Source organism: Rattus rattus, chromosome 5, assembly GCF_011064425.1.
Source record: "Rattus rattus isolate New Zealand chromosome 5, Rrattus_CSIRO_v1, whole genome shotgun sequence".
In the NCBI taxonomy this organism is placed as follows: Eukaryota; Metazoa; Chordata; class Mammalia; order Rodentia; family Muridae; genus Rattus; species Rattus rattus.
In genome coordinates, this window is record NC_046158.1 from 152,785,262 (window position 1) to 152,797,627 (window position 12,366).

At 52.3% G+C, this 12,366-nt stretch overlaps 1 protein-coding gene across 1 annotated transcript in view; it reads left to right on the plus strand.

The window, feature by feature from the left end:
• The window catches only part of Cdh22 (cadherin 22), a 123,185-nt gene that overhangs the window by 58,429 nt on the left and 52,390 nt on the right, over positions 1-12,366 (plus strand). The window contains exon 3 of the mRNA XM_032904814.1: positions 5,938-6,232. Coding sequence (XP_032760705.1) covers positions 5,938-6,232 — 295 coding nt within the window. The remainder of the gene's footprint in view (positions 1-5,937; positions 6,233-12,366) is intronic.

Below are 12,366 nucleotides of genomic sequence, written 5' to 3' on the forward strand. Positions count from 1 at the left end.
CCAGGGAGTCACTCTGAGCATCAGTCCTTGTCGAATTCTAAAGGTAGCTTAGCAACAGAACCAGGCAGTGAACCCCGTGCGCCCAACGCTAGCCGATTTCACAACCACCTCCTCCATCACTCACCGCCAGGCTCCTGTCAGCACCCACAGGAGCCACCAGGCCCTGCAGTTGTTTGGTTGTCCCCAGTCCCCAAGGACAGCTCCCTTCACAGCCCTGCCGGTGGGCATTCCCAGCTACCTCCTCTCACCTTCTCCAACACCCCCCCCAAAGCAACATCCCAGCATTTCCATAAAATCTGGGTACTTTCACTAATCCGTGTTCTGAACTGTAATTTCCCCCGAGGCTCCTGTCAGCCGGGTGTGGATTTTGTAGGATTTTCACCTTTTCTTTTTTTTTTTTAAAGATAGAATTATGGGGTCAGCACTTATGACCAACTCCTGTGGGCGGCGAGATCTATTTTAGATATACGGCAGGATTAGAGCAGGGAGGAGTGTGGATTTAATTAAGTTGCTAATATTTAAAGAAAATTGATGAACTCTTGGTTTACGAGTTGTGCCTGCGTGAACAGACCCCTTGTGTTGGGGGAGGGGGGCTCTTTATTTGATTTGCTTTCTGTTTAAATCCCGGACTCGTTTTATTTGCGTAGCTTCGCTGTCCGTTTAATTGTCTTTAATAAGGAAACCCTACCTCTGCTAGCATTTAATTTTGATTTAATTAGGAGGAAGTAATTAATGGCCCTGTAAATCCCATTTGCAGCCCCCTGGGATGAGGCACCATAGAGCTCTTGTTTTTGGTGTTTATGATTGAGGTTTGGGGATGAGGTGGGGTGGGTGTTCCTCCTCAGAAACAGGCCTCTCTGGATGGGGTAGTAAGAAAAGGGACACGGTGTCCAACACTGGGTTTGTAACTGCCTCTCCTGAGCTGTGTAGCTTTAGGAAGGATCTATGCCTGTTTTCTCTGAGCCTCAGTTTGCCTATCTGTTTAGTGGGAGAGAATGGAACATACTAGGCTGCTCACAGGAGGAGGAGGAGGCTGTAGCAGGCAGAGGTGGTGCTGCAGGCTCTGACAGTGTGTGCTTGAGCACCACGGAGTCCTGTGACTCCCCCGTTGTCCAGCTTGTGTCCACCTGACACTGAGAGGTGAGGAAACTATTTTCTTCCCTTGGGAATAGGTGACTCTCTAACTCCAGCCTCAAATGAGGCGCCTTGATAGGAATAGGTAAGAGAAAGCAAATGGGCCCAGAAATCCCAGGTGGCCGGTTGGAAACTCTAGTGACAGCTGTGGTCCCTGGTTGCAGTCACAGCCCAGCCTGCGCTGGGTGCTGCTGAAGACATGAGGATGAACTTGCTGCTATTCCTGGAAGGAGATTTTGGCCTCACACTTTGTGTGCATGCACTCACCGAAGCCTGCATGCTCGCTCACAAGCTTGCACACTCACTCACAAGTTTGCACACTCACTCACAAGTTTGCACACTCGCTTGCAAGCATGCACACTCAGCCCTCCCACGCTCCTGCATTCTCCCTGCAGGCGCCATTAGACTCTCTGTGTACCTCCTGAGGAGCTCAGACCCAGGCATCAACCTCTCCATTGTCCCCAAACCCACAATGCCTAGGACACCTAACCACAACACAGAAAGTCTCAGGGGAGTGTGGCATGGAGGGGCACAGGGCTCTTCCACCACGTGGGCCACATCTGAGAGGGCTTCCTGGAGCAGGGATAAAATAGGTCTTTGAACTGGGAAGGCACTAGGAGATGACCTCGAAACCTCCAATGAGTGGCGACATCTGTGGTTGATCCATGTTTCAGGAGGTAGGGAGGGTGAGTAAGACGACGCCTCTCCCCATCCTTCCTGCGTCCAGAGACAGAAAAGGAATGCTGATCCACAGAAAGGACCTACTGTGTGCTGTGAGGCCACCTATATTATCATATATGTTGGTAGCAATGGCAGCCCCATCTACAGATGCAAAAACTGAGGCTCTGAGAAGCGCTACCATTTACCAGGCTGGGTGGAAGCTGGTGCTGGCGTATAGCTGCTCCTGACTTCATACCCATCACCCTTCCTGACGTGGGTCTTGGGGTCTTTTTCCAAATGGTAGAGCTGAGACTCAGGGAGAAGTGCAGGGCAAAGACTGGGGTCAGAGACCCAGCTGGTGGCTCCTCCCCCTTGCTTCCCATCGTCCACTGGGGGCATTGTGAGCTGACCAGTCTGTCTCCTTGAGGCTGCAGGAGGATAGATGAGCGCTCAGGAGTCCAGAGGACTCAGGCTCACCTTGGTCATTTCAAGTGGAGCATGCAAAGGCTCTCCATGCTGCGTGCTGAGAACCCATGGCAGGAGAAATACAGTAGGTGCTCAGTTAAGGAGAGTGCCATCCTCCTGCTGCCACCACGCACTGCTGGGGATCTTGAACTGCCTTCTAGGGCTGAGCCAGGATGTAACCCAGCCCAGCGCCCATTACTCTGAGCTCTCAGCCCTCCCCTCTCTGGGCTGATTGGCAGTCTGACCCTGTAGTTCCTTGTGAACAGCTACTGGATCACTAGTGTGAGAGCTATGAACATCGATGACATCACTGCTGGGTTCCACTCCCTCCCTCCCACCCCTCATTGAGAGTGGGAAGGAGATCTGTGGGAAAATATCAGGGTTCTGTAATACCAGCACTGGGTTGGGAGAGTGGGAGGAGCAGAAGGGTCGCAAGTTCAAGGTCATCCTCAGGTACTTAGTGAGTTTGAGGCTAACCTGGGCTACCTGAGACCATGTCTCAAAAAAGGAGGAGGAGGAGGAGAAATAAGAGGAAGAAGAAAAATAAGAGGAAGAAGAGAAAGAAGAGAGGAAAAGGAGGAGGAGGAAGAAGAAGGAGGAGGAGGAAGAAGAAGAGGAGGAGGAGGAAGAGGAGGAAGAGGAGGAGGAGGAGAAGAAGAAGAAGAAAAGCAAATTCAAGGGATGTGAGACCTTGTACATTTGTACATCATGGAGATCCAGAATGCAGACAGATAAAGCGCCACTTTGGCCAAAATGCTTGGGTCATTGCCAACGTGTGTTCATTTATCTTTACTGTGCCTTGTGGAGAAGGCTTGATCACCTGAGGTGGGGCAACAGGACTGGGAAGGGGGAAATGAGCCCACTCACGGCTGTAACACCTGCAAGCCTAGCTTCTGTAGGCCATGTGACAAAGATCACTCCTGTCCCTGTGCACTAGTCTCCTTGTCTGAGACGTGTGATAGTCGTTTTACAGACAGTGGTGTACACCGTTAAAGATGACAGCTGCTCAGATTTCCCCACAATCCATCTCTTCTACCACAATGCTCCCAAGAGCTTGCTGGTCGAATAAACATGTCCGGTCGATCTGGGAAGTGGCAAGAGGCACCCTAACAGAGGCCATGTCCCCCTTCCCACTGTACCTCCCCAGAGTAAGGTGATGGAAGAGTACAAACAAACAGAGACAGGTCCCCTCATCCCAGGCGCTGCCAATGATTCAGGGCCGACGTCTGAGATAATTTTATTGGGGGCATTAAACTGAGTTATGAGGTTTTTACAATCCAGCCACTTATGAGAAATCTATTAACAGTAACTGGACAGGAAGAAGGAGCCCAGGACGGGCATTAATTGGGGCAATCTATAACAGGACGGGGACCCGGAAAGGTTCCACCAGACGCCTCCATTTACTCCCGGCAATTTCTGCTGAGAATCAGCAGAGTCGCCAAAAAGAGAGAGATGCCCATTAATCGGCTAATGAAATATGAAAATGTTTATGGGCCATTCAATCTTCCAAATGGCACTTCTATGATCCACCTTTCAGACGCAAAGTTCTACCACAGAATTTACACCTCGGCTCCTCCCGCGTGGCTGGGTGGGCTCTCCTCTTGATGAGTTCTCTGGCACCTGGTCTTGAGGATGAGGGGGCTGAGTCCGCCACAGCCAGGCCTCAAAAATTGCCTTAGGGACGGACCGTCTCCTTCATGCCCCATCTCCACGGAGTCTTAGAGAGGAGCAAGGGCTGCTCAGAGCCCCTGGCTTTCTTCTGCCCAGGGCTGCTTGGAGATTTGGGCATTGGAGGGTAAAGGCTCTGTCTGCCAGAGAACAGGTTCTTGCTGGTCCCTATCCCAAGAGATGCCAGAGCAGTGGAATCAGCCTGAGGTCTGGCTCCTAGCCGTACCAGGAAGAAATCCCAGTTATAAATAGTGAATACTTAGTGTAATCACGCCTTCTGTGTATCAGATACTTAACGTGGCTCAGACAGGGCTAGGTTTTAGCTAGCACCAACAGGTATATTTGCAGTGACTGCTAGAAAGCCAAAAGCTTCCATACCTTCCCTAAATAGACTTCCTCCGCTCCTAACTCTCAGCCCTGTGGACCTTTTGGTAATCCAGCAGCCGCAGGGGTCACGCCCTGCTCAGTGGGGCCCGGATCCAGCCCTAGTCCTACAATAGTTTCCTGCCTCTCGTGCCACTGGTGCCAGGTGGCTGGCAAGGACATCAGGAGACTCAACCCAGCTCCGCTGGGAGGCTATGCTGCCTGCGTTACAGATGCAGTGAAGACTCAGAAAGCCACAGTGACTTATGTAAGACACACAGGGGATGTTGCTGGCGGAGTCGCTGACCTCTTCCTCTGGGACCCTCTGGGAGACTTTAGAATGGGGTACGGATGCACAGGGAGGGAGCCCAGGAAGGGAGCACAGGGCAGGAAGCAAGGCAGCTCCTGAGTGGCCTGCCCCCCCCCCAGGAAAATGGGGGGGAAAAAGAAGAAGAAAAAGAAAAAACCTGCAAAGTTTGCCTGAACAGGGTTCATTCTAAAGACTCCTAATCTAGATAAATGTGATCTCCGCCCTAAGCAATACTTGACCTCCTACGCAATACCTGACCGGTCCAGGTGCCTCCGCAATCAAGTCCCTCTCCCCACTCCCTCTCCTGGCACTCACAAAATGGCACGTCACGGGCCCACCTTCCATATACAGAGATCTGTTATGAAGCCGAGGGGACACTGTGGTGCAGAGTGAGGTCACTGAGCAGCTCAGGGCTTGTGAACTGGGAAGCCCCACCCCAGAGCGGGTGAGCCAGGGCCACACAGAAAAAGCTGCCTGTGTCACTCACATGCACACGGAGGTTTGAGAAGCACACGGATGGTGACCTTGCAAGGTGTCACACCACAGCGATGGTTTGAGGCACTCAGAGATCTTGGAGGGGAACGAAGGGGATCCAGAAGGGCTTTTCAGATGCGGTAGCAAGTGAGTGGAGCCTTGTGCGGTGAAAGGGTCTTCCGTAGGCAGGGAAATAAGGAGGGAGGTCAGAATAGGCCCTCCAGGAATTGAGCAACAGCTCCGTGGGTAAAGTGCTTGTCTTGAAAGCACGAGGACATGAGTTTGATTCCCCAGATCCCACATTTAAACAGCCAGGCATGGTGACACACACTTATAGCTAGAGGGCGAGAACAAAGAGACCTCACTGGTCAGCCTTCTTCAGGCCAAAATTAAAATCACACTGGAGTGACACCTTAAGGGTGTCATCTCTCACCCTCCCCACAAACCCCCAACATGTGCACACACATACACATACACACACACACGTGTGTGCACACGCACAAGCACACAGAGCCAGCTGCAGGGCTATGCAAACTTTGTTTCAAAGATAACAGGAAACATGAGAGGTTTTTCCAGAGCAGGGGTGGGGTGGGGTGGGGTGGGGTGGGATGGGTGGGGTGGGGTGGGGTAGTGGTTATCGTTTAAAGTTGGTGGATTGTGAGGTGCAGTTGGAATAAGGTGAATCCCAGGTGAAGACTTTGTTGAGGGTGTGAAACTCAGATTGGCACAGCTTCTGAGCTTCTCTGTGTTCAGTTGAAGGAGAGATGTGCCTAAGAAAAGGTCCCCCACAGGACTCTCTGGGGACCTGTCAGAGAAGAAACTGCCTCCCCAGTATCCACCCTGTCTTCTTCCCACCTCCCCAGATCCACTCGGATTCTGACGAAGGCGACGGGACCATCAAGTACACTATCTCGGGCGAGGGCGCAGGGACCATCTTCCTGATCGACGAGCTGACAGGAGACATCCACGCCACGGAGCGCCTGGACCGGGAGCAGAAAACCTTCTACACACTCCGGGCCCAAGCCAGGGATCGAGCCACCAACCGTCTGCTGGAGCCGGAGTCAGAGTTCATCATCAAAGTGCAGGACATCAACGACAGTGAACCACGCTTTCTCCATGGCCCCTACATCGGCAGTGTGGCCGAGCTGTCACCTACAGGTGGGCTGGGGGGATGGGTGAGGCCTGGGGTCGGGATGCCCCAAGGGAGGCTGGCATGAGCTGGTTGAGTCCTGAGGGAAAGGGCAGGAGAGACAGAGTAGCTACCCCTGAGTTCGGAGGACAGCCTGGAGCAGGGCACATTATCAGTTACATAGCTGGGTAAAGCCTACCTTAGTTACATCCATATGATGACCTTAGGTACATCCATACACCATGTGGACATGGGTCTGTCTGTGACAACTAAATACTCAGGTACAGCTACTCATCCAAGCCTGTGCAATGCAAGCTCAGGTGGACACATGCACACTGGGCGCTCAGAGAGACAGTCCCACTTGTTAGCCATGTTTGACACAGTGACAGCTCTTCCTCCAAAGTCCAGCTGCCCATAGTCACAGCCCCTGCACAGCTGCGGGCTCATCTCCAGGTTAAAATGGCAACAGCCAGGCCAGCACAGATCTGAACACGATCTCACGCATGCGCATAGCCACCCACCACAGCCATACGGGCAGAGGAAATGACCCTCAAACAAAGCAGGCTACTGGACGAGCAGCTTCCATGGTGACCGCAGGGGACGCCTCAGCAAACATCATCATTTGGGTGCAGCTGGAGCCCCCCCCATGTTGATAGCTTTGTTCACTTGGCTGGCGTGACCCAGCTTAGAGACCCTGCTGGCTGGGGACTCTGGCCAGTTTTAACACTCTGAGGCACTGACAGAATCAACTCCTCTTTGCTGGGTGTGGCTGCAAGCGCCCAGGGACACTGCCCACACCCACTGTGGAAGTTTCAAAAGAAAGCACACAGCTTCCCGTAGACGTGAGACACACTCGTTCAACACACATCTGAATAGAATACTGTGCCTAGACTGAACACAGCGTGCCTCTGCCCTCCCCACCCATGGTGGGATCCCAGACAGCTGTCTAATTAGCCATCAAGGCTCCATTTTGCCCAGGCTCCTGAGTATCTAGTGTCCCGACTGAGACATGGGTTGTGGGTCTCAGGCTGCCACCTCTTCCTCATCATGTTAGCCAAAGGAGTCTGCAAGTCAGACAGACAAAGAACAGTATCCTGAGTCCTGGGTTATCTTCTCTGGAAGATACAAGCTGGCTTGGCCTTTCTCTGGGTTTCTAGCCCTGTGGCTATGTATCAGAAGCCAGGACGCTTAGGCTTGGGGGAAAGGTACAGTCAGCCTCAGTGTATCCAGGTTGCACCAAATCTGACTCAATAAGCAGTTTGCTGGTATTCGAAGGAAAATGTAGATCAGAGAAAATAGGGGGCACAAAGGAACAGTGGAAAAATGGAGTAGGGCTGTAAGCCCTGCATGCACGTGTGCGTTCGATGTGTACGTGCTTGCCGGCTAAGCAGTGTCTGAAAATCTCTTTGTTCCTATGACCAGCCAAGTGTTTGTTGGCATATCATATTCGTTCGCTTAAAATAAATTTGTTGAATGCCTACTATGTGGTAGGCATGGGGGGAATAGACAAACATGAGCCTATAGACCCACAAACAGCATGTTCTGGCTGCAGATAACAGACGCGAATAAACAGAAAAAATGGTTGGTACTGTCAGGCCCCTCAGAGGTGATGTTGGAGCAGGGAGAAGATGGCCATTGTGGGGGAAAGCACGGAGAGCAGACTGTGCAAAGGCCCTGGGGTTAAGTCCCCTGAGGATCACACAGCCATGTACACAGTAGTTAGGGTTTGATCTTTATTCCGCACATGCTAGACCAGCTGTGGTGGGTCCCTTCAGAAGAGTGATAGGGTCTGGCCTGCTTTTAACAGGACCTCATAACAGCTCCATGAAGAAGGAGCAGGTGTGGGGAAGGCAGAGGCAGGAGCTGGTTGCCCAGAAGGAGGACACTGCAGTAACCAAGATGAAATATGGTGGCGGCCTCCCTCAAAGTGTCGCTAGAAGGGACACGGAAATGAGGTCGCTGGTGGATGCGTTTTGAGAGCTAAGCTGAAGGTGTTCGCTAATGGATTGGATGTAGGGTATGAGAGAAAGAGAAAACTCATGTCTTACGTTTCGGGTTTTGACCTGAGCTGTGAACTCGATGGAATTCCATTTCCCGAGCTGGACAAACAGCTCTGGGAGACGGACGGAGAGTGGGAGTGTGGCTTGTTTGGGTTCCGACGTGTTAAGATAGAAGGACTCGTCCAGAAGCAGAGCAGAGCTCTGTAAACCGTCAGCTGGATAAACCAATTCATTGCGGAGCTCTGGGCTGCGGAGACACCCAGGAGGTTGTCAGTGGCAAAGACCCCGAACATTCCAGAGTTGCCAAGAGCTTAGATAGGAGTTGTGTAAATGGAGAAGCTGGGGCCCAGGAGGCAGTGGTGTGTCCAAGGTCACAAGCAAGCCAGAGGCAGCTCAAATCCCCAACTTCCCAGGCCCAGCGACCCTCACCTAATCTCTGGCCCAAGAGGACATGGTCTTGTCTATGCTTTCCCGAAACTGACATGTGGGCTTTTTCTTTTAACTAAAATGTTAAAACACACACACATACACACACACACACACACACACAGAGAGAGAGAGAGAGAGAGAGAGAGAGAGAGAGAGAGAGATCATTGGATTCTGGGAGTTGGCTCTTTCCTTCCACTGTGGGTTCTAAGGATTGAGCTCAGGAGCAGTCACACCTGCATGACAGGCACCTTTATTGACTGAGCCAGGCCATCCCTCCACCCCCTTTGAGGCGGAGTCTCTCTTGTTCCTGCTGCTTTGCTCTGTACTCTGGGCTAGCTGGCCCCTGAGCTTCCAGACGATTCTCCTGCCTCGGTTTCCCATCTTGCTGTAGACGTGTCTAGATTACACGTGTGCTACCACATCCTGATTCCATGCTGTCCCGTGGCTCAAATTCCAGTCACCAGGCCTGTACAGCCAGTGTGTCTGCCCACTTAGCTGTCTCTCTGACCTGCATGCTCTCACACAGAGAAAACCAGAAAGCTTGAGAGAGCTGACGCTAGGAAAGGGAACACGAGGTACATCTAAGTGGCTTTCAAGAAAGCCTTAAGAAAGTTCTCTCTGCCATACTGAAGAGAAAGGCTGGATCTGGGGCTCACAGAAGGAGCAGGCCACATTCGCCAAGGTGGCGGCTGGGTGATATCCACCTCACCCTCCCTGACTAGCATGCCAGAGCTGTTGTCAACGCCTCACTGAACAGAGGGGAGCCTGGGGTCCTAAAGCCAGTGAGTGCCTGAACTGACCCTGCCATTCACTGGCTTCCAGAGGGTCCTTGTTGCGCAGAGCGGGGAGCTGAACTCTGAGCGGAGGACAGGAGTGCATCCCAGGTCCCGCAGAGTGTAGGAGGCTGAGTCCCGCCTGAACTCACATAGCACTCAGAAGAAAGGCAGGCAGGGTGACTCACTTTGGACAAGCTAGGGAACCGAGGAGGGGGCGGGAAAAGGCAGAAATTAAATTAGTTGATTTTATTTGAGTAACTTTTTGAAGAAGCAGATCCGGCACTGGGTGCTCCTGGAGACTCCAGGCGGCTTTGAAAATCAGTCACAATTAACTGAACCTCCTGAGCAGGGCTGAGCAGGGCGGGGCCGACAAGCGGCAGTGGATCGGCAGCTTCCGAGATCAGAGGGAGCAGGGACGCAGCTTGCGACATGAAAGGCAGCTGTGCTCGCAAATTAAACCACTCAGAGCTTAAAAGAGAAGGAAAGTGCGCCCGGGGCCATTGAACCACGCTTCTGAGGGGGGGGGGCAGCCAGCCCACGCTGGGGCCGGTGCAGAGAAGCAAGTCCTCAGCAGACAGTTGGTGGGCCGACGCCCCCATGACCTTGAGCGCGCCCCTGTCCTCCCACAGGGGTCAGAGTTACTTGATGAGCTTTGGGGGTCCTTCATACCACAGGCACGGGCACCGTGCCCTGCATTGGGGATCATCAGGAGGCCACACAGTGAGGTATTGACGGGAACCAGACTGACTAGAATTTGGTAGAAATTCTCCCCTTTTCAGACATATGCTAGGGTGCCTATGTATGTGTGCATGTGTGTTCAAGTATGTGAGTGTGGGTGTGTAACATGACACTGAGCATGGGTGAAGGTCAGAGGTCATCCCCCAGTGTTGGTCCTTGCTGTATAGCTTGTCTTTTGTTTGCCCCTGTATGGCCAGGCTAGCCGGTTTGTAACCTTCCGATGACTCTCCTCTCTCCATACCCATTTCCCTATAGGCGCATAGTAACTACAGTTGGGCACTATGTCATCAGCTTTAGTAGGGGTCTGGGGATTAGAACTCAGGTCCCCACATTCGCACAGCAAGCACCTTATCCACAGAGCCGGAAACTGTGTCTACTTGTATGAGAGTGTTGAATCCCACACTGGAAGGAAGGAGCTGAGCGAAGGAGCAGCACGAAGCAGGGTTTTCCCACCCAAATCACCTAGAGAGCTAGTTAACACCGGTTGCTTCATCTATCCCCCCAGGGCTCCTTTCTGTGCAGTGCTGGAGATCAAACTCCGCTCTTGCCTGCTAGGTAAGCACTCCACCTCAGAGCTCCACCTCAGCCACACCCCCAGGGTTTCCAATGCAGCAGGTCTGACTGTGAGAAACCATCAACTCCCAGGAGCTGCTTGTTGGGGTGGGTACCCACCACGTTCAAAGAACATTGCAGGCGCAGGGAGCTATGGGTGCAAAGACCCAAGAACAGGCTATGCTCATCGCATTAAAGGTTTGCCAGAAGAAGACACGGGGAGGGGGGCCATCTCCATATTGGGTACCTCCCATTAAAGGTCTTAAACGGAAGTACCTAAGCACCACTGGCTGTGGAAGAGAGAGGCGTGAGCTCCGAGCAACTCAGTATTGGAGCCGCCACGGAAGGAGGAACAAGTTAATCCTCTGTCAGGTTAGGACTGGGGTGTCTACCATAAATATGGGTGGAAATGCATGGGGCACACTTGGCTCTGAGTCTGAATACTCTCCGAGAGTCATGGCAGGAGACACCTCAGCAGAGGAGGGACAAAAGCTTGGGGCTTCATGAAGTTGAGAAGCAGTGACTCTGGGCAGAGAAGTACATCTGTGGTCTTTCAGTGTAAGGGGCCCCGGGTGCCTCCTCTAGGATGTCAAACCTGGCCCAGATACAGAGAGAGGATTCCTCCGTCTTCCAGGATACAAGAGTCTTTCAGGGCTTCCAGACCAAATTCCATTTCTCTAGTCACCCATGCCAACTGTATGCAAAATACTGTGCTTGGCACCACTGAAAACACAGAGCCTCAGCTAGGCAGTGTTGGCACATACCTTCAATGCCAGCACCTGGGAGGCAGAGGCAGACGGATCTGAGTTCAAGGCCAGCCTGGTCTACAGAGTTAGTTCCAGGATAGCCAGGGCTATAAAGAGAAGCCCTTTCTCAAGAGAAGAAAGAAAGCACAGAGTCTCCATTCGGGCCGTGTTTATTAGCCACGGCTTCATTCTGTGCACCGCAGGAAGTGCGAAGAACAATGAAATCTGACAGTGTTTATTAGCGCCCACTATATGCATGGTGTCCAGTGCGCTTGACTCTCAGAGCCTGTAAGGAGTCACCCGAGGACAAGGACATAGATAATGTTTGCTGGAATTTACTTTGTACTGAGACCCACAGATAGAAAAATGAGCAGACACTTAGGGTTCCTGGTAGCCATTTCACACGCCGCCCTGTGTGCACAGGATCACGGTGCACAGATCAACAGAGCGCCATCCCAACCTCAGAACAGCACTGAGTCAGCTTCATCCCCTGCAACTGCCTCGATCAATTGGTAACAACTAGAAAGCCTGAAGGTTCCATTTGGGCTCAACAGAAAGGAGTGCCACAATAGATTAGTGATGTCTGCTGTAAGGGTAGGGTGGGGGACGTGGCCTATCACACAGTAACAGTGGTGTGGCCGGACCACGGGGTTGGGGCTTAACGGATGTTGCAGGCCTCTGCCACAATCCTTTCCCTTAGCTCCAGTTCCCTGTGAGCTGCATCTCTAACGAGTAGACGGAGCCTGTTTTGCAGTACAACCCTCACTTCTTGGGATATTCAGTAAATAATAGCTATCAGCTAACACTGCTTTCACAGAGCGATTTGCCTTTATCCTCCAATCCCGGGAATAAGGAGGGCAGGTGTTACTGTCTTCATTCTGCTGACTGGGAAGTAAATGCAACAAGAGACAGTGACTTGTCT